The sequence below is a fragment of the Protopterus annectens genome, chromosome 1.part1, assembly GCF_019279795.1.
Source record: "Protopterus annectens isolate FY-2018-M chromosome 1.part1, PAN1.0, whole genome shotgun sequence".
Classification (NCBI taxonomy): domain Eukaryota; kingdom Metazoa; phylum Chordata; order Ceratodontiformes; family Protopteridae; genus Protopterus; species Protopterus annectens.
Window position 1 is genome coordinate 1739503991 of NC_056726.1, and position 22243 is coordinate 1739526233.

Below are 22243 nucleotides of genomic sequence, written 5' to 3' on the forward strand. Positions count from 1 at the left end.
TGCCAGTCCGCCCACATTGGGATATTATGACGTTTACAAGTCTGTAACTCTTTCTTGTGATGCTTTAAAGTACGACCTTGGTGCAGCATGTCTTCAAGAAGGAATACCAGTAGCCTATACATCAAGAACTTTAGCTCACACAGAGATGCATTATGCACAAATAGAGAATGAACTTTTGGCAGTAATGTTTGCATGTTCGAAGTTCAGTGATTATATTTATGGCAGACCTGTCCAAATAGAGACTGATCAGGCACCACTGGTGACAAATTTGAAAAGGCCAGTGCACACACCCCAGTACGATTGCAACATATAATGTTAAAATTGCAAAAGTACAATTTCATTATTGTTTACAAAAAGGGCAAACACTTGTACCTTGCTGATGCTTTGTCACACGCACCCAGACAAACAACAGAACAGCATGAAAATGAACCAGCAGACTTTGAAGTCATGGAAGTCAGAAATTTTTCCTCATCACACCTTGATGGACTCAGAAATCATACAGCTTCAGATCTAATTCTCCAGAAACTGAAATATGTTATCAGTCAAGGATGGCCAGCATGACAAACCATTTTACCACTTGACATTCAGCAGTATTTTACTTACAGAGATGAGCTCATCATGATGGAAGATAGAATCATCATGAAAGGTCCAAACGTGGTAATTCCTAAAGCATTACAACAGGAATATATCAAAATTTTGCACCGTGGTCACCCAGGTACTGATTCAACCAAAACAAGGGCAAGAGGCATTGCATTTTGGCCTTCTATTTCCAAAGATATAGAGAAGGAAACTGTAGCATGTTCAATTTGCAACAGCACCAAACCACATCAACAAAAAGAACCACTTCAGCTATACCAGATTCCTGAATTACCATGGTCGTCAGTTGCCACAGATATTTTCGAATGGAATGGTCAGCATTACTTAGTGTTATTAGACTCTTACTCAAATTGGTTTGAAATTGACCTGCTTCCTAACTTGACAGCCATCGTTGTCATTACAAAATTAAAGAGACATTTTTCTGTCCATGGTGGTCCGTACAAAGTCATGTCTGACAATGGTGCACAGTTTACAAGTCAGTAGTTTAAGAAATTTGCTAAGTCTTGGGACTTTGTTCATATTACCAGTAGTCCTGAGTATCCACAGCCCGCTGGGTTAGCTGAACGTGCAGTTCAGAGTGCAAAATGTTTGTTGGAGAAATCCAAGAGAGATGCTACTGATGTTTTCCATAACTTACTCAATCTTAGAAACATTCCTCCAGACAACTTGCTTGGTTCACCTGCTCAGAGATCAATGTCCAGACAGACTAGAACAACTCTTCCAATCAGTAAACAATTGTTAGTACCAAACATAAAGAACAATAGAGTGGTCAAGGTTCAACTTTTGAGAAAATGTCAGTCATAAAAGTTGTACTACGATAAGACTAGTAAATCCCTTAGACCATTACTACAAGGAGAAGTTGTGAGAATGCAAACATTTAAAGGACATGGCCGAGTGGGAATCATGAAGAGCATTTGTAAAGAACAGAGATCTTATATTATACAATCTGAAGGAATGGATTTCAGAAGGAATCGAAGACATCTATTACACAGCAGATTGCCTGTACTGACGACTCTAATTCCCAGAGTGACTTTACACCTGCTCAAATTCAAAAGGACAGTGTGCTTCCTTCAAATAATTTTGATATAATCCCTGATGTTCCAGTTTTGAAAGAATTCTCAGATACTGTCCCTGTTGCTAAATCCAGACAGAATTTCTATATTACCCGATCGGGTAGAATCTCCAGACCGAATCCAAAATACACAGTGACTTGAACTTGAACTCAATTTTGTTTGTTAAAATGTTGATATAATATCTAGCTCTCAAAATGTCTTTCTTCTCCTATTTTGCATGTCGAAAAAATTAAAGTGGGAGAATGTAGATCAGTGTATATATTGTAACTAGTTAGCCTATGTAGCTAGAGAGCACGTGCATATAAGTTACTGAACACGTGCAAGATCAGTGCCATTTTGTATAGTCATTCAGTGTGAGTGCTAGCTTGAATGGAGATGCATATGTGAGTGTGTTAGAAGTAACGAGTCAGTAAGTAAACACACAAAGTTTGAAGTATATGCTCCAGTTACAGCTTCTGATATGTTAATGTACAATAAAAGACTTGAACCCATCTCTTGCCTCAGTGTCTCATTTGAATACATGAGACATGCAACAAGAATGATAATTTTGTCTGTGTGTATGTGTATATACACTTATAATGCTTATAGCAAGTTCAGAAAGAAAGAAATAGCTAAGCTACACCTGTTAGTTTCTAATCACCAGCCTGCAACAGCAGCATAGTACAGTAAAATGAATCATGATTAAACATTGTATATATTTTTGATAAACATGTGAAAAATGCATATGATAAGGGAAATTACATCTGATCCGTGCAAGACAATTAAGTTTCTTGTTTCTCCCAGTACAATCAATTATCTATTAAGGAAACAGATTACACTATCAAATGATAAAGACTGGTCTATATCTAATCCATAAGTACCTTGACAGCTCTCTCTCTCTCTCTTCCCAGGCTGGTATCAGAAAATATAATTTTATGATATAGACTATACATTATGTCATCAAGAGGGGAACTGGGATTTGCATGCTTTGGTTAAATAATGTCATTATCCTGTAAAACAAAATATATTGAGAAGGTCTTTATCATTTACTATCTACTTGTTTTGTAGCGCTGTACAATTCTTATTAAATGTTGAGTTGTGAGCTACAGACGCTCACACACAATACATGAAAACTGCTTTTATTTTTGTTAATTTAAATTAGAAGAGGAGCCTGAATAAATATTTACAGTTTGATAAACAACCAGAGGGCCATAAAAACAATTTATATAGTTTTCAGGGCACACTGCTTACTTAAAATGGTAAAAAAAATAACTTAATTTTCAGGAGATGGTCTGCAAGCTCCCTCGGGTAATATATGTAAATGAGGAAGAACCCTTTGCTTCAGAGTTGCATCCAAATTACATAAAATAGATTCCTTTCTCTGTCCCAATCCACTGGGCAAGTATAAAGTGATGGAACAGAACACCATGAAAATATAGCATTTTCTCTTCCAAGACCACAAAACCAAAAGTGAATTTAGCTCCAATAATATTCTATGTAGGAGAAAAGAATGACAAGGCATTGGAAAGATGTCTTTTAAAAAGCACAAAATGTGCTGATGTGAGGATTTATGAGGCAATATGTAAAAGATTGCCTTGGATGATAGTGTTCCTTTGCTGTAGGGGAATACCTGCCTGTGAGACACAGATCAGTGTGATACCCTGCTGTTACAGGCGGGTACAATACAGCTGAGGTGGCTTACTGGTAAATTGCTTTGACTATGGTGTGCAGGGTTTTATTTGGTGGGAGGTTGGCATAATGGTTAAGGTGTTTAACTTACAGACACAAGGTGCAGAGTTTGATTCTCACATAGGGTAACTTGCTAGGCCTAAAATGTCCCATAAGGGCAGTTAGCCTAGTACTAATCTACGAACCTACAAAATGAATACAGTTTCCATGAGAAGGTGCTTTAGTGAATGCTTTAGACCACAAGCCACATAGGTATGTGTGGTAAGATAGACTTGTACCCAGTGGATGAACATTCTGCTGCTGCAGCAGACTCTTTGTTGTAACTGTGTATGACCTTCGTTGGATAAGCAGAGTGGTTGTATGCTTCGTGTGCAATTAGTGATGTCACACAATGGCTATTCATTTTGGTCCTTCTTCATGCAGTAGTTGTCACTTCAGTGTCACTATATATACACACAGACTGACCCACATCAGCAGTTTCATAAATTTAGTACACAGTATTGCAAACTCACATGGCATCAGAGAGGCACCTAGTTCCTTCTTGGATATAACTTTTCCCTTGGCCAGTCTTCATCAGCCCATAAACTTCCATTACCATCTTCATCTTCCTCCATAAACCTTGCAAGTACAGCCCCCACAACCACTTACTGGACAGCTCATTATGTTCACATATTGTACTTGTCTAGGAGACCTCTTTACACATCCTTCATATGAGGCTTCTAGTGTCCCTGTCTCCCATCTTCCTTATATGTCCCTTTGCTGGGGTAACAAATGTCACCATGTATGGCAATGTATTGGTACACAGTGTAATCCTCACTCCCAATGAATATTGTCCTTGACCTTAAACAGTCTCACATCTCTTTCCTTCATGCATGCATGCCCCATAGCCTGGTCCCTCACTTCTACCCCTAAGAATAATGGGACTCATGCTCTCAGCCAATATTCCCACTCATTTAACAATAAGTAGACACACTGGCCCATCTCTGTGATACATACACTCATGACTCTCCTGTCTTATGACTCATATTCTGCTGTATAACTGTTTGCCATTTGTTTTCAGAATACAGCGGTTCCCAATGTCTCTTGGTGCTGGGGAGTCCTTGGAAAAAAATTCATACAGGATTACATTACATCAAACATCATGTACATATTTAATGCAATTCATTTCATATGATATAATTGAATTACAATTAATTTCCAGAGAATAAATTTGAATTACATTAGCAAGGCAGCATGCTAGTTCTCCCTCACAACTTTATGGTCTAAGGTACAATCCAGACCTCCGATCACTGTCTGTATAGAGCTTGCATGTTCACCCCACCTATCTGTGGGTTTTCTCTGGGTATTACAGCTTCCTTCCATATCTTAAAAACATGCTGGTTGACTGTTTATCCTAAACTGTCTTAACTTTTCTTTCATTAAATATGCTTTGCTCCCTCCATCACAGCTGATCATCAGCTGCTCCTGGGGTCTACTTCACTTTACTGAATTTTCACATAACCAAAAATCAAAAGATCGAGACAAGAAGGGCAAAAATCGCACAACACTGAACTTTTACATTGCTGAAATTCAGATCAATGAAACACCAGCTGCACATGTCACTCACCACTTGGAGCTTTTGAATGGAGATCATGGTACAGTGAGGATCGGGAAGTTTACCCTTTTCCTCACTGTAGTGCGATCTCGGAGTTGGTATATGTAATTTGCAGGGTGTGTGGGATGTGCAGGTGCCCCCCCCCCTGCAAAAATGTAACAAAAGGCAGATTTTTGTGTTGACTTGGGAGCAGCTGGTGTTTCTTTGTTCTGAATTTTGGCAATGTAAAGGTTCGGTGTTGTGTGATTTCGCTCTTCTCATCTCATTCTTTTTATTTTCGGTTATATGAAAATTTGGTAGAGTGCAGTAGACCCCTGCTCTTAGTGCTTCTACATAATTTCTGATTTCACATAGCTCAACTAAACCACCAAATTTAAACTGATATATTATAGGTTCATAGGTAGCTACTAGGCTATCTGCCCGAAGGCATTTATAAGCCTAGCCAGAATGTGTTGGCTTTCGCCACCCCCCCCCTTAGATTAGTTCCTTGTGCCTCTGTCCAGCAGAGCCACTGAAGTGATCCCCAGGGTAAACTTTCTATTTCCCATCCACTCGTCAAGGTTTCTCTTGAAGAGTGTTAGCGAGGAGCTCTGCCTAATGTAGATTGGATTCTGGAGCAGAAAAGAGATTGAGGCTTCCCAATTAGTATCACACTGCTGCCAAAGAGACATTTTTTCCACCTATGAAGCAATTTCAACCTAACCTATATGCCCTATCCCTAATCCCACCCTGCACTTTACCTCCTATCCTGGGTCATAGATGAAAAGGGTCCAAGAAGGACCAGTTCACTTACATGTTAAGTGAATAAACTATCAGTGGTGTGTATGTACTGCTTGAGGCAGCAACCATGTAAGGCTTCATGGATTGTTTCCCTAATCCCTTCCTGTTTCACCTACATTCCATGGCAGTATGACAGGGTTGATATGTCAGAGCAGTGGTCTCTCTCTCTCTCTCTCTCTTTCTCTTGGTTGAGCCTCCCTGATGTGCTAGTCAGAGTCTTATAGTCTCTGGCCCATATGTTGATGTTCACTGCATGTATAATCTCATTGTTCACCTTTTTTACTTATATGTCATCTTGTTAGTTCATCTGTTTGCAAATTTAAAAAAAAATCAGATTAAAAAAGAAATAAAAACTAGAAGAATAATCAAGTGAGACAGCCTTATGCTTTAACTGTTCAAGTGGTTTAATCTTCTAATATCAAACAACAGCTCCAGTGTGATTATGCAAAACAGGAGGCTAGCTGACATAATTTTTTCCTCTCTCTACCCTAATCATCAAGCCTCTTTCAGGTCAGACAACATGGAAGCAATTTGTCACCATTTCATACCACTCTCAAACAACAACTTCTTTTTACACATGGAAACATATATTTAGATTGAATAAATCATCACATTGTTAAATCATAGCAATCCTAGAGCCCTACAGGTAGAAAAATCCTAAGTGTAAGTGTCCAAGAAGCAAGAATAGAGCAGATGGTTATGATTATATACTATGGCACCATCCTGACAGTTACAAAGGCCTTTTTGTTATTCATAGATTTATAAATATTCCATGGCATTGATTCTCATGACCTTTTAAAGTACAGTTCCTCAGATGGTAACTTCTTTCTTTAGACGGGACATACCTGTGAATCCTGGAGCAGGTTTATGAATAACTGTCCAGTCATCTAGGTTATGTTCAAAGGAAGTTGTGAATTACAACTGGTTAACATGCAGGGGAAGTTTATTCTATAGTTTTGGGAGGTGCAGGATTATTAATCTGTTCCTGCACTAAATTTTATTTATCTGTTGGTGAAGATTTAGGTCCCTGGTTCTAGTATTGGTGGAGATATTGGACTCGTTAAGATACAGAAGGTCCAGGACAACTGGGTCTTGAACGGTGCAGTAAGCAACACAAAGATGCCTACTCAAAACTCTATAAGACACTGAATAAAGGGATATAGTTTCCAGTTTCTCTTGATATCTCAGGGACTTTATAGGTTCATAGGTGTGTACTAGGCTATTGGCCCTGGAGCCTTTACAAGCCTAGCCCATAGGATTACCCTGGCATCGTGCCACCCAACCTTAGTTCCTAGTGCCTCTGTCGAGTAGAGCCACTGGAGTGATCCCTGGGGTGAATTTTCTATTTCCCATCCACTCATCAAGATTTCTCTTGAAGAGGGCCAGTGAGGTGCTCTGCTTGACATGTATGGGAAGTCTATTCCATAGCATGGGCAGTCTCTGGGTTATGAACCTGTCCCTCCAGCATGTTCTGTTGATTGTGATAATGAGGTTGAGGTCTCTGGAGTGTGTGGTGCGGAGGGATTGGGATTTCTTTAGATGTAGCATTTCTAACAGCTGGGTCAGACATGGCTTTGTAAGTCAAGCAAGATCGCCTCTAAGTAGGCAATGTGAGTCAGAGAATATAGACCTATGATATTTTGGTTAGGAGCCTTTGGGGTCTTTCTTTTAATTGCTTGATTTGTTTAGTGAAATACATCCTGAAGGGGGGTGTTGATGGTATAATTAATGCTGAGTATAAGAGAAGCGATTACCTGTTTAGACCTTGATGATATTTTTGGCAATTAGTTGTGATAAATTTATTTGTCTTTATCAGGATGGTCCAAATGGGCCATGAAAGACCACTTTTCAGTGGAGACCTGGGGGGAAAAGCTCCATTAAATTACTTATCATATTAAACAAAAATTTACAATACAATAGCTTGGTGATAAAATAATGTACAAAAAGAGTTAATAACAAAATGGTGTTAGTTCTCAGACGATTACATGTGATTGTAAGAGAAGATACTGATAATAAAAAGTTGAAGAAAAATGAACTACAAAAACATTTGCAGTGAACAGGAACAGTAATCTTTCTCAGGTGAGAAGACTGTACAGTTATAGGTATAAGAATTTAATACGTACACTGGAGCACTGGAGTAAGGATATAGAGGTGTTATTGTGAGGCAGAGGTATAGCTGGCTCACCTGGCTCACCCAGCACCCTGTGACAGTCACTAAACAAGCTCCCCACCCCTTCCTCATAGTAAAGAGCAAAAAAAAAAAAAAGAAAATGCTTTGATAGACAGCTCAGAGCAGTCTGTAGCACACGCCCCCTCCCCACCAGCAAAGCAGAAAAAAGTTGCTTTGTGTAGCAGCATTTCTAAAATACTGGTACAGAATAACGCAGGAACAGCCCTCAGATTGGTCCCTTGAGCTGGTTGTCCCTGGGATACAAGCACCCTTCGCCTGACCCTTGCTATACTACTGGTATGAGATGGAAGTTTATGGTTTAGAGTGTAACTGGAGTATGAGTGAAGAGTTATACAGGGGAAGCTTCATGGTAAGAAAATGTTAATAGAGATGGTTTTAGTGTTGGCAAAAAAAATAATGGTTGAGTGTTGCAAGAGTGACATACACAGTGGAGTGTATAGCTAAAAGATAGTGCTTAACTTTGGAGATTGTGGGAAGTAATGTATTTAATATAGTCAGCAGCATTAGTTAAAATGTATGTATTTTAATGTTGTTTGCATACTTTGACACTCAGTACATGTTGTTATTAGGTGAAAATGAAAATATATAACTGAACAGTAATGGACCAAATACAGACCTCTGGGGGACATTAGAACCAATTTCTGACCAGCTGGAAAGATAACCATTCAGATGAACATGTTGCTTCCTGTTAACGGGTCAACCCTTTACCCAATTAATTTTACATGGGTTAACATTCTGGGTAATCAAGGAACTGATTAATACCATGCATGGAATACTGTCCAAGGCTTTTGATAAGTGCATAAATATTACTCTAACACTGATGCCATTGTCCAAATCTTCACTAACATTATCAGAAAAGATTAGTAAATATAAAACACTTACTCATAAAACTATGTTGATTAGTATTGATTAAATTAATTTATTTTTCACTCATGTATAATATCTGATAAGCATTTTTTGAAACATTTACTTAATATTGATGTTGTCCTCACTAGGTCTCTCTTAGCCTACCCTTCTAGTTCAAAAGCTACCTGTCCAATAGATCTTATTTGGTAAAATGGCACTGTATGCTCTTTCCTTACCTCCCAGTCACCACCAGTGTATCATAAGGCTCTGTCCTTGGTCCCCTCCTCTTTAACATTTTCACCAATACTCCCTATACTTCCACTCAACAGGCCACCCTAATACAATATGCAGATGATGCTACTCTCATTTGCACATCTGACAACATGATACACCTCCAAATAATTACTCAGGAAGCTTTAGCAGCCACTGAAGTATGGCTTTGCAACTCACAACTCATGCTCAATACAAAAAAGACCAAACTACTACTTTTTCCCTAAATCTCTCTCTTGTGAAAAAAATAAATTTAAAATCCTCTCTCTTGATAATACAAGCATTGAAGTTACTTCTCATGGCAAATTATTAGGAGTGATAGTGGATGATAATCTTATATTCAACCTGCATATACAAAATTGCATAAGAGAAACTCATCAAAAACTAGGGATGCTTTACAGAGCCAAGAAACTCTCGCTGATGCAACTAAAACTACACTTTCCACTACTTATCTCTTCCCGACTCTTCTTTATGGTGCTCCTTCTTTATTAACCCCCAGAATTCACAAACATTGAAACTTCAACAATGCTATAACAAAGTTGCTAAATTTGCAGCACATACTCCTTTTAGAATCCACCACTGTATAGCACTGAAGAGCCTAAACTGGTTAGAACTGCCACATCAACTAACATATATACAACTTCTTACCATCTATAAAAGTTGTTCCCAGTTGGTCATTGTGATCTAGTGGCAAAAAACTTCTGTATATAAACCTAGCAAGTCTGCTGGGCATTGTTCACACTCGTGCAAGGTTGCTAAGGCCAGGAACACCTTACCTGTATCCATCAGGTCTATACCCACCCTCCCATCTTTCAAAACCACTCTGAAAAACTTCCTAGCTAAAATCTGGCTCTGTTCTTGCTCAAAACCAGGATAACCTATATCTCTAAACATGAACAAGTACCTTTTTGTTAATTATACCCCTCCTTTCTCTCCCTTCTTCACTTACTTCCTTACTGCTATTTAATTCTCTTCTCTGATTTTTTCTATAAATATACCTTAAGCCTGTTTTTGCTTCACTTTATATTACAATTCCTATCTGTATTACACTAACTTACCTTTAATTCCCGTATAAACTGTCTAATATTTCTCTAAATATTAAATGATTGCCATATACCTTGTATTGATTCTTAACCAATGTTTTTACATTTTGTCTAATTTGTTATAATTATTTAAACTGCATATGTTTTTGTTTTATTTTTAAAGACTGTAAAATTATTGTTCTTAAAATCTTTTGTAATCATTTGGAGCTTTTCTTCCCGGGCCTCTGCTGAAAATGGTCTTCTACCCAGTCAGACTTTCCTGGTAATCAAATGTCAATAAATAAATAATACAAATAGACTAATGGGAAAATAATTGCTGATGATGTCATAGTCATAAGATCCTTTTTTTTATATATTGGCAAGTTTTCAGTTATCAGGAACAATAGGTTTTTAACACTAGCGTATATAAAATAGATAATGGTTTAATTTAATTGATCTTCTAAGAAGAGGAGATGATTAAAGACTTTTTTGAACTTTCTGATAAGCATGGTATAAAACCTATGCATTAATTACAAAGTATAACAAACGCAAAATTGCTTGATTATTAGTTGAAGCTAACAAACTGAACAATTCAATCAAGAGTGATTTGTTATTTGACTATCATAACGATGTGTATGACAATATATTTTTGAAAATATATTGGAAATGTGATGATATTGTGAAGTGTAAGCAAAGAAAGTTGATCAGGGATTTCAAACAATATGCTGATATGGTAGGCTATCCTTTTAATTTTACATTTAAGGATGCAAAAGGAAAAAAACTTTTACATAAGGATCCCCTACTAGAAATACTGAGCAAGAAGAAGTTCCCACACCTCAACTATATAGGAGATATCAGGGAGGGGACAAACCAAATTTCACTAATGAAGTTAATATGTTTGAAATATTTATTTGTCTTTGTTTACACCCCATGGCTGCATATATCAACCGATCACTGAAGTTTGTTATGCAAACTAAGACGTATATGTTAGGGGATTCATGGAACTTCTTGGGGAGACTTAATTTGGACCACATTACAAAGAGTGTTAGTTTCTTAACCATTGATATAGTAGATTTAATTTTCTCAATTCCCTTAGAAAAGAGATTGGCTGTATTTGAAGAATGTCTTTTAACTTTTGATGTATTAAAAATTGATGAGGTAATTTTATTGTCAGAGCTGGTCAAAGTTATTCTGGAATTTTTTTGTATTATTTGAAGGAGAAACATTTCGACAAATTAAGGGGGTTGCAATGGGTGCAGCTTGTGTCCTGATATATGAGAATTTAGTCTTATTAGGATGGGAGAAGTTGTTTGTATTTAATTCTAAGTTTTCTGATTCCATCAAAACATATCTAAGATTCCTGGATTATATTTTTATTCTCTGAGAATGGTCAGAAGAAGAAATTACTGAATGTATTAATTATTTAAATAGTACTACCACTTAAAGTATCTGTGGTTTACATATCATTACGATAAGAAATCTATCAATTATTTGGATACTTTGATTGAAATTGTTGATGGGAAATTTAAGTCAAAAGTGTATCATAAACCTGCTTTCAGCAACTTGTACATATCCTTCACCAGTGCCCATTGTTTTTCACAGAAGAAAAGTCTGGTGAAAGGGCAGTGTATTAGAGCTTCTAGGATGATGTCTAAATATGGAGACTTAGTTAAAGAAATGGATTTTATTTAAAATGTATTTACTGACAAAGATTATCCAGTAGACTTAGTTTTAGGCATCAAAAATTATATACTTTCTGAATGGGGCAAGAAATTTAAACCCCTATTAGGCACAGGTTTTTGTCATCTGAATTCTATTTTTATAGGGATTGATATTAGTGCAACCGATACCAATTTTAACAGGGCAAAGATTGTGCAATTTAATCATGCTACACCTAAAGTTAAGGGCATCATTTTCAAAAATTGGAATATGTTGAGGCATAATTGTGAATTACTTGGTTTATTAGGTATATAACCCAAGTTTGTCTCAAAAGCTGGTCAGAATTTTAAGTACTTTTTTGAGAAAAATATTAGTAAGAAAAAGAATGACACCTGGGACAAGAAAATGTGGATGTTATCAACAACGTCAACATATTTTAGAAAAGGCTAGTATTACTTTAGGAAACTCAGCAGCTACTAAAGTATTCCTAAAGAGGAGAAATTGTGAGACTAAAGGTTTAATATATTTAGCACTTTGTAAGAAATGTATCTGTTTCTATGTTGGGAAAACAGAAAGAACGCTTAATAAATGGATATATGAATATTGCTACAACATAAAAACAAAAAAATGTTAATAATGCCATTTTTTATGCATTCCCTTTCAAAGGCTTCTCTTGGCAACTTTTGCTTTGGTATTTTAAAAATAGTAGAACTTGACCCCAGGGGAGGTGACGGGGAAAACATCTTAGAATATAAAAAAAATTATGGGAATTCAGATTAAATGCCTTCATATTCCCTAGTCTTAATGATTACATTCCCATGCAGCCAGTTCTGAAACAGAGGTCTGCTAAATTATACGATTTTATTTTCCTCGTAGTTTTAACTCATTTTTATTTATTCATTTTTACAGGATTAGCTTGAGCACAATCTTTTTAATTACTATACATCTCTTCATGGACACTAACTTATTTTTGAATATCAAAAAATAAGGTTTTGAACTTATTTCTTTGCACTTAGAATGACTATTTGTGTTTTAATATTCACTTTGTATATACATTTTCTATTTTTTAAGAAATTACTTAATGAGATTTTTATTATGTTTATTGATTAATTGATTATTTTAATTGTTTTAAGTATATAAGCAGTTGGACTTGTTTGTAACATTCATTCTGATGAAGTCGTAATGTGAATAGGATGAAAGTGTTAAATAAACTCTTATAACTTTGTTCCTTGGCTTTGTGGTTCCTGCTTAGTACAATTTTCAGCCCAGCCACCTCGTTTTTTTTTTTTTTGTATTAGTTGTCTTGGTTGGTGGATTTGCTTTGCTTTTCTGGTTCTTGATCTTTTATGTTATATATCAATCAATCTGGCATTAAATAGAGACATTCTTAGCTATTTTTAATCTTAGATAAAGATGTTTAACCATTTCTTGCTTATGATACATATAGTTTGAGAAATATCTAAGGTTAAAGGTTCAATGTGAGAGGTCTTCTTGTATGATACAAGTGAAGTAAAATAATTATTCAGAATTTCTGCTAATTCATTGCTATTTCTAATAAAGGCACACTCACAAGAAAATGGACCCATTCTGCTTGTTATGTGTTTTGCTATAAAACTTCTTGTGACCTGAACACTTTACCAATGAGTTCGCACTTGTAGTCTTAGTTGTTTTAATTAGAATCTTTAACTCTACATATTTTATGAAGTGTGTGATTGGCACTAATTGAACTAAGTTGTTTATATGTCCTAAACTTTCTTCTTTTCTTTTCTAATAATTTTGTTAACTTTTTATTCTACCATCATGATTTAAAATAGTTAGACTTGGCCAAAGCAACCATTTTACATGAATTCATAATGTTTTGATATTTGGTTTCAATTGAACTCCACAAGGACAAAGAACCATAAATGTGTCTACTAGAATTAACTATATCAATAAACTTAGTTGCAGCTTCTAAGATCAGTGATGTCATAAGTGGTCACAACTCGGCTATGAATATCACAATTCTGATTCAAGGAGAATTCAAATGCTAAGTGGTCAGATGTATCTAAGGGGGCAGGATATAACAATGAATTTTATTACAAGTACCTTTTACGAATAAATGCATTTCTTGTTGGAAATCCAATCATTTGTGTCATAATTTTTGATAATCACAAGTCATAAAATCCATACTCTAAACTGCTACTATATACACTTGTTTTTCAATCTATATTTGGAAAATTCAAATCATTCAGTATAATTACATTATTCAAGTTCCTTTTTTTTCATCAATAAATTCAAAAAAGAAGAAGAAGAAGATAGTTAATCATTATTTATGTTTGGGCTCATATAACAGCAAATTATGTGTAGGCTAGCTCCATTAAAGTACGATGGAAATTCAAGTGCAATAGAGTCTGTCTCAGGTGAATGCCATAGGAACTTTCCATTAATGAGTCATAAACAAATATGACAACTCCAACACCAAGGTCATAGTTCACGGACATTCATTTTTATTTAAACCTGGAATTTGAAGGGGGCTATTCTGTTAAGTTTAGCAATGGCTATAACAAAGTATCTTGAAAAGTGTACCAGCCTTACTGTTTAAACTATTAGAATTTGTATAATATATTCTACTGATTTGATATGTTGTTTGTTTTTTGCATGTTTTCCCAAAGTATTAGATTGTAATCTAAAAAATGTGTCAAAATTTCAAAACATTTACTTAACAATTTTCCTTCACTATAACTAGGATGGAATTATCAGATCATTTTTAACTAGAAAGTCATCATTCCATGTTCTGATCAGATCAATATGGTTGTCATTATAAAAAAATAATAATTCCCATGTTTTGTAATAAAGTTTTAGAGTATTGGTAATTACTAAAATATGGGGAAGGCAATATCTCACTCACACACAGATCCAGCTTATAAAACTTGTATAAGATAAATATGTTTTCAGCTTACTGGTACATATGGAGAAGTATGGAATTAAGTAAAACATTTACCCCCTGCATGAAATATAATGGTATTAAATAACCATGCATTCCTCACACTGTTTTTAATGCGTCTTGAATATCTTTAATTTAGATCCACTTAAGCAGGATGCAGTAACTATTTTCTTATAAATATTTGAAAATGGCCTAATTGCCTTCATAATCATTGAATCTGCAATAACAAGTATGCTTCTCCCTTCAGATGGCACAGACGATGCATCATTTACATTTATGTTAAAACTTGGTAATGAAAAGGTTCCACAAATTGCTCTCCTTTTCAAGTTTGGTTCCCTGGTTATTAATTTTGAAGTGATATATGTGCTACGCCTTCAATCTGTAGTCCATTTCCCATTCCTGGTGACCTCTGCATAAGTAAGAATTGAGGTGAGTTCAGAATTCAGAATACATACTGCTTGCTTATGCATACAATTATCCAGGATGATGTTACATTGTATGGACATGTCAGTACTTAGCAATTTGGTATGACTAGCAATATGGAACACTTGTTTGTCATCAGCACGCTGTTTAGAGTTAAAATAAACATTCCCTGGGATTCATTAATGTCTACACTAAGTGTACACAGTACTGAATAAACAGAAAACACAAGCAAACACAAGCAAAAGACAGACAGATAAAATACTTTTTTTTGTATTTTCTTTTTTTGTATTTTCTCTTTGTAGGTTTGCATACGTCTTGGAGCTTTTCTCCTCGGGCCTCTACTGAAAATAGACATATATCCAGTTAGACTAGCCCAGTCAACAAATGTAAAATAAAATAAAATAAATAAAATAAAATAACTCACACCTTCTTCCTCCAAATTTTAGTTTTCCTACTGATTTTCTTGCACCTTAAATACTAAGGGGGGATTCATAAAATAAATACTGAGGGGGATTCATAAAGATTACCACAAAGTGTAGACTTCATGTACACTTAGTGTAATATTTCTGAATGACTAGAAAGCACAAAAAATGTAGTAGGGATGTTCTTGAATACAGATTGCGTACACTTTGTGTAGACCTTAACAAATCTGGCCTTTTATTTTCCAATATCTCTAACAGTGTATATATTTGGTACCAGTATCCTTTGTTATGTGTTTTGTTCCCTATCAGTTGTATCTCCCTGTTCAATGGCTTTCCCGAGACCATGAAATTGTGATTCCAAATCCTCAAGTAGAAGACACTTATTACAGATTGTATACTTGACATTGGAAAACAGCTCCTTTTGTAAAGCATACATGCTGCATTTACAACAGTAGAGTACAACATTGTCTTCCATCAAGAAATGGACACAAGTTTGTGCTAACCTGTCCATAACTTTTAGCACTATTTAGCTTAAACATAATTTCATAAAGTATAATCTACAAGAAGATATATACTGCTGTTAGTGATAACACCGACTGATAAAAGACAGATGCATAAAGTATCTAACTTCATTGTTCTAAAAGAAATAAATGAAAAAAATAAAGCAGCTAATGCTTCACAAAATAAGGAGCTCAAAGACAAACAAAATGAAAACAAACATTTTCCTCTCTTTCCGCATGTGTATATTCACAGCATGACTGTCAAAGCATTGGCATACATCCAGAGATGCTTAAATATAATCATGGGCCCCCCTTCATGCAAAGTCAGTGCCTGAGTAGCGAATAATACAAGGTAAAAGAAATAAATGATACTAAAAGTAAATCAGCTAGTGCTTTACAAAACAAGGAACAGTAGGATAAGCAAACACAAAATGAAAAAAGTTTTTTTTTCTCTCTTTACACACCTACAGTTTCACAGTATGGCTGAAACATTTGTTTTGAAAGGAAAAAGAGGAGCATAATGGGAAAGAAGCTCCATTTTCTAGCTACATATGTGTCATATAGGAATTTACCAGAGGAGATGATTTTTTTTTAATAAAAGGATTTCCTGACAACCATTGTCACATAGTGGCCAAAACAGGGGAAGGGGGTTATCAACCAATGTTTCTAGTTCCTTGGCTACATTTTTGTTTAATAGTGGTGATTTGTCTAGAGAGTATGATGAAGGAAGGGGTTTGTATACCATAAGTGATGATTCTACACATTTTAGCATTTAGTTTGAGCCCATTTTTAAGCACACCTACTGTTTAATAGGGAGAGTTCATTCTGAATGGTTTGGGTGTCAGAGAGTGACCTAACAACAACCTCTACATTGTGCAGTTGCCAGCAAACTTCATTATACCCTATCCACACCCTCTTCCACACTCAATGTACAACTGCATCAATGCCTAGTTTGTACTGTACAACTAGAGACCTTGGTTTCCACTGAGGACTGCAGCTTTGAGCAGAAATCCTTTTTCTTTCACAAGAAAGTTCATCTTCAAAAATGCTACTTAATCCTATTTTCCAGACCAACTCCTTAAAGATTGTCACTGCTAATTAAAGTTAGGTTGCTTGGGTTGCAGTCAAGGCTCCTTCCCTCTGCACAATGGAGCTAGCACTTTTTCCTCAAATGTTTGCTTTGTTCCTTACAAAATTGATGATGTTCTGGCAAATGATTGAACATTAAATCAAGTAAATAATTACAATTGTCACACATTAGCGTTCTAGACTTATTTTCTTCAGAAAATGCATGTTAATGCAAATCTTATTTGTCTATTTACTAAATGGATACTATCCAGCTATATTTTCATCTCTTTATCAACCGGGTAAGCCCACAGAATAGTGTACCCTTTTCAGGGGCAACTTGGGAGCAATATTTGGTTAAGTGACTTGTTAAGGTATTTGGTTAAGTGACTTGTTAAGAATCACAGAGAAGACAAATGAAGGTGGAAAGAGTCAAACCTTGTACCCTTGATTATAGGCAGCTGCTCCTTAACAGCTCAGCGGCTTAATCCTCTGCACAACTCGCTGATTTGGGGGCTTTTGATTCTCAATTATTTGTGGCTTTGTTTCTGATTCTTTCTGTAAGAAGGGTGACAGCTAGCATATGATTCACCCATCCCCTTACAAGAGCCATTATGTTTATGCATGTTGCCCGTACCTCCTAAATAATGTGAGATGAAACTAGCCAAGATTTCTTCCATATTGTATCAGCAAATGCTCGTAACCTGTGTGTGCTCAGCAATTAGTTAAAACTATCTAAATTAAATGAAGATGATAACTGCAATACCATTTCTTTTTGCATATTATGATGTATAACTTCTGCATAGTACTGGAAAAATACTGAGTCTCTGTGTCGCACCATGTACTACTCTGGACCTCCTGAAACAAGATCCAGTTCAGGTTTCTCCCTACTTAGGGAGGGATCAGGAAGTGAAATTAACTAACAGAGGGGACCTTTGGTTGTAAGATCAGTCTTCAAAGTCAGTAACAAACATTATTTGAACAAGACACTTTATTCATACATTTCAACCCTGCGCATGTGCATGTATAACACAACATATACATGAAAGCATGTGTGTTTATTTCGCAGTGTTATCTGGACTTGTGCGCTGGGTTTCCTTTCTATAAAAGAAAATGCGGTGCGGATTTACAGGTCATCCAAATCAAACAGTTGAAAGACAAGGCCTTTAAGAATTACTGTCGCAATTACTTCATTGTTGGCCACAATAAATCCAATCCATGTTTTACTTATGCCTGTTTTACTCTGTAAAATGGCAGCAACTTTAGCTCAAATCCTTCAATCTCTGTTCCGATTTTTACAAAACCCACAATGTTCAGTAAAATGTCGGCGGCTAGATTTGGAATCCGTTCCTACTGGGTTGTAATCCACTCCGGATGCAGAGGTTCTCCGTGTAGCTAGGTAAAATGGCAGTATTGAGCCTCGTGTCGGAGTGAGTCGGTCGATCGCGAGCTGCTGAGTCTCGCTGAAGAAAAACTGACCGACTTTTTATATGCATCGTATTGCGTGATTCGGTTTCCCCGGCATCGGCGAATTGGCGTCTCCAGACACGGGGCTGGGAACCCGGATTTCGATCCGGTACCGGGGGAGTAATGTGCCGGCAGAAGAAGGGCTCGGTGCTTTGAGACAAACAGATTGTAGGCGAAGTGGAAAGCAAAGAGGTAGAGACGGGAGCGGTGTTTTTAAAGGGACAAACCAGTGTTGTTTGAGAGAGATTGAAGAAAGGAGCGTGGGGGTGCTAAGAGCCGCCTGGAACAACTAAGAAGGATTATGGCAGCTCAGGTTGCTACTGTCGCTAGTCTCGGCAACCCACCCTCAGAGTTGAAGAAAGCAGACCGGGAGACGCTGGAAGAGCCTGGCACCGAGGTTGTGGAAGAGCGCGGTGAGAAACAGGCGGCACTGGAACTGGAGGGCCCGGACCCAAAAGAACTACAGTCGTCTCAGCAGGATGGGGCCGAGAACAGCAACAGCAGTAGCGGCAGCAGTAGCAGCAATGGTGGGGTTGGCAGCGGAGGGGGAGGAGGCGACCAAGACTTAAAGAACTCCAATGGTAATGTGAGTTCTCGGGCCGCTGTCTTGAACAGTAACTTGTCTGCTGGCGTGGAACAAGGAGCTGATGGTATGGGTAACAGCATTTCGGGGATGGGCCACCCTCACCCGACCGTAGTGCCTCCTTCTGCCTACGGCTACAGCCCACATTACAGTAGGGGCCCTTTTCATCAACATGGCGGACAACAAAGCCCTGGCATGGCAGCAGCAATGCAGAGTAGCAGTGGCGGGGGCATGGAACCCTCTGCTTACCCAGGTCAGCAAAATTCTCACGAACATATAAATTTCAGCAACCATCATTATAGTTCTTATGGTTCGTACTCAAACAGGGCCGCTTATCCTAGCCAGGGTTATGCAGTCAGCTCCCCACGGAACAGTAACAGCCAGCAGGCCGGGGTACCCCCTGGTAACAAGCCTTCCTTGGTGTCCTCTTTCCAACAGCAGCAGCAACATCAACAACAGCAGCGGTTCGGGCATGGTCCTGGGACTGGAACCCATCAGGCCACTTCCACTCCGACCTTAAACCAGCTTCTGACATCCCCTAGCACAGCTAGAGGTTACCAGAACTTCGTAGGATCTGATTATAGTAATAGTCCTCAGGATGGGAGCAGCAAGGGACCAGCAGACATGGTGAACCAGTATGGTGGTGGCAACCAGGTTTGGGTAGTAGGAGGGCAACAAAGGAGCCACCATGCCCCCATGAGCCCCGGTAACTCTGGACAGCCTCACACAGCCAGAACCCAGGTAACATCGCCTGTAGCTTCCTGTTTTGAATAAAGTGGCTTTGTTTTCTTTCCTTCAGATGTTGAATGACGATCATCTGTTTGCGTGTGAGAATGTTTGGGGGGGGCCTTTAATGAACCTTTTTTTAACCTGTTAGAAGGAACAGCCATTTTAAACATCCTGTTGTCCTTTTTATCTTTGCGGGCTGGAAGTGAACATTTTTATGTAGTCAGGGACCGGTGTTGTGACAGTTAAGTGAAGGTATTGTCCTTGTACTGATTTAACAGGAACAGTGTCTTTTTTTGTCGTAAATAAAACTGTGGATAGCTAAGTCTCAATTTGTTTGTTGTGTTGCACCACTAGAAAATGCAGGCCACTTTGTTTTTTTTTTTTTTTTTTTTTTTTTTACTTTGGTGCTTGTTATTAAAGTTGGAATTCATGTTCATTGTTTGATGGAACATATTGTTAATTTTGTGCTGTCATTTACCTTGAAGGTTGTTTATCCTGTGTATTTCCCTTTGCATTTGCTTGCTGAAAGTGCCAGTAAATAGATCAGTGATTTGAGTAAGTGCAGATTGTTTTGGGATTTGAATTATGGAGGTAAAAATCCTTCTGTCAAAGCCAGGAGACAGTTGGTCTTAGGTTGACATCCTGTCTGTAATCTGATTGGCTCCTCATCTTCTGCTCTTGGCCATTTATAATTGCTTCTGATGTAATGGTGTAACAATTCTGATGAGTTCACAAAGTTTTACTGTAGCTATTTTTTTTAAGATTTTTTTTTTGTTATATTAGTGTAATATCTAAGTAGTAAATTTAGAATCTTATCCACATGTGCATCAAAGGCGAATACATGTTTTTCAGTGAATTTTAAAGTGTGACCTTGAAATGCTCAGCTGTAATATTTGAATCCTAGTAAGGAAACTTTATTTCTTGGAATATACTCCACTTCTCTTGTAGTCCTGACCTCCACTGAACAGACTTTGCTGCATTTGTTTGGTTATTGGTCAGGTTTTCTTTAAGTTAATATTTTTAATGCAGTGCTAAGATTTGAATGTAGCAATCTGGATGCTCCTTTACTGAGTGAAGATGGCTTGCAGAAAATGAGCACCTTTGCCCAGTACAACTTCATGTAGGACAGGTCGGAATAATTTTGTTTTTGATGTGACAGATTTTAGTGCATTGAACAGCAGTCAGATTTCAGCAGCTTTTTTGTGTACAGATTTGTTTGCCTTGGTGTACTACATAGTTTTGACAATTATCTAAGGACTGTTATGCCGTCACTTTTTGGTTAAATTAAAGTCATTATTTTAAAGATGTTTGTGATAAGAGCCTATTTTTTAAAAATGTTTCTCATTATGTAATGTTGTACATTTTTCCCCCAAGTAATTTTTATAAGAAATTATTCCTGCTGCTCAAATGTAGGTCATAAGAAACATGATATTTGTTTATGTTGTGGTTAGTTTAAATTTTAGTATGCTGTCATTTTGAGCAGTTGTATTAAAAGAAAAATATAATACTTGGGGGGGGGGGGGCTTACCAGCATAAATGGCAAGACAGCTTTCCTTCTAAGGGTTTGTGAAGTTCCTGATATTTGGGTTACTTTAGTAGATGTTTTGTTTTGTGTGAAATGCAAATTTGACACTGAGAAAAATGTAGCTCCTGGGGAAAGGGTGTGTGTGTGTGTGTGTGTGTGTGTGTGTGTGTGTGTGTGTGTGGGGGGTTATAAAACTAAGGAAGGATCGGGTTCTCTTTAAAAATTGTTAGTACTTTGACCTGAATTTATATTTTCTAGTTGTAAAATTGTTTTCAAAGAAATGTTCATTCACTTACCTTTTGGTTTAGTAATATGTAGTAGCATCTGTGATTAAATCTTTGTGTAACTGGGCAGTGAAGGTGACCTAAAGGATCTATTTAATTTTCATCAAGTATTGTCAAATGCACTTTGATCCAGAAAAAAATCCTTTTGTATGATCTAGACAAAAGTAAATGCACGTATTTAAAAAATGTACAAAAGGGGTGACTAACTTAAAAATGACTAAGGATTGTCAAGTAAGTGACAATTTTATGGTTGGTCTGGCACAAAATATAGGGCAGTGCTCAACTTGGGGTAGTTACCAAATGGAACTAGTCTAGTCTAGCAGCATTCTCGTACTGAGGGCAAACGTGGCAGTGAATAGAGCTGGGAAGATAGTCTCTCCTTTTTTGTTTTTTACAACTCACTTAGCAATTTGCTCAGTGGGTCATCTATTGGCATATGGATTATCTGTTTAGTAATATTTTTATCTTTTGTTGATGGGGACAGACCCACTAGGCCATATTTTTTTGTTTTCCTCCCTCTCCATAGGAAACCTTAGATGGTATGCATATTTACTAGGAGAGACTTGGGAGAATACTAAACTGGCGCATTGAAAGAGGAGTTAAAATAGATCCAAAGAAGGAT

At 37.0% G+C, this 22243-nt stretch overlaps 1 protein-coding gene across 2 annotated transcripts in view; it reads left to right on the plus strand.

Annotated features, from left to right (window-relative positions):
- The first annotated feature begins 18285 nt into the window (after window positions 1-18285).
- Window positions 18286-22243, plus strand: part of ARID1A (AT-rich interaction domain 1A) — a 3912194-nt gene continuing 3908236 nt past the window's right edge. For both annotated transcript variants that reach the window (XM_044084256.1, XM_044084266.1), the window contains exon 1: window positions 18286-19824. In XM_044084256.1, the coding sequence (XP_043940191.1) occupies window positions 18802-19824 (1023 nt within the window). In that variant the 5' untranslated portion in view covers window positions 18286-18801. The remainder of the gene's footprint in view (window positions 19825-22243) is intronic.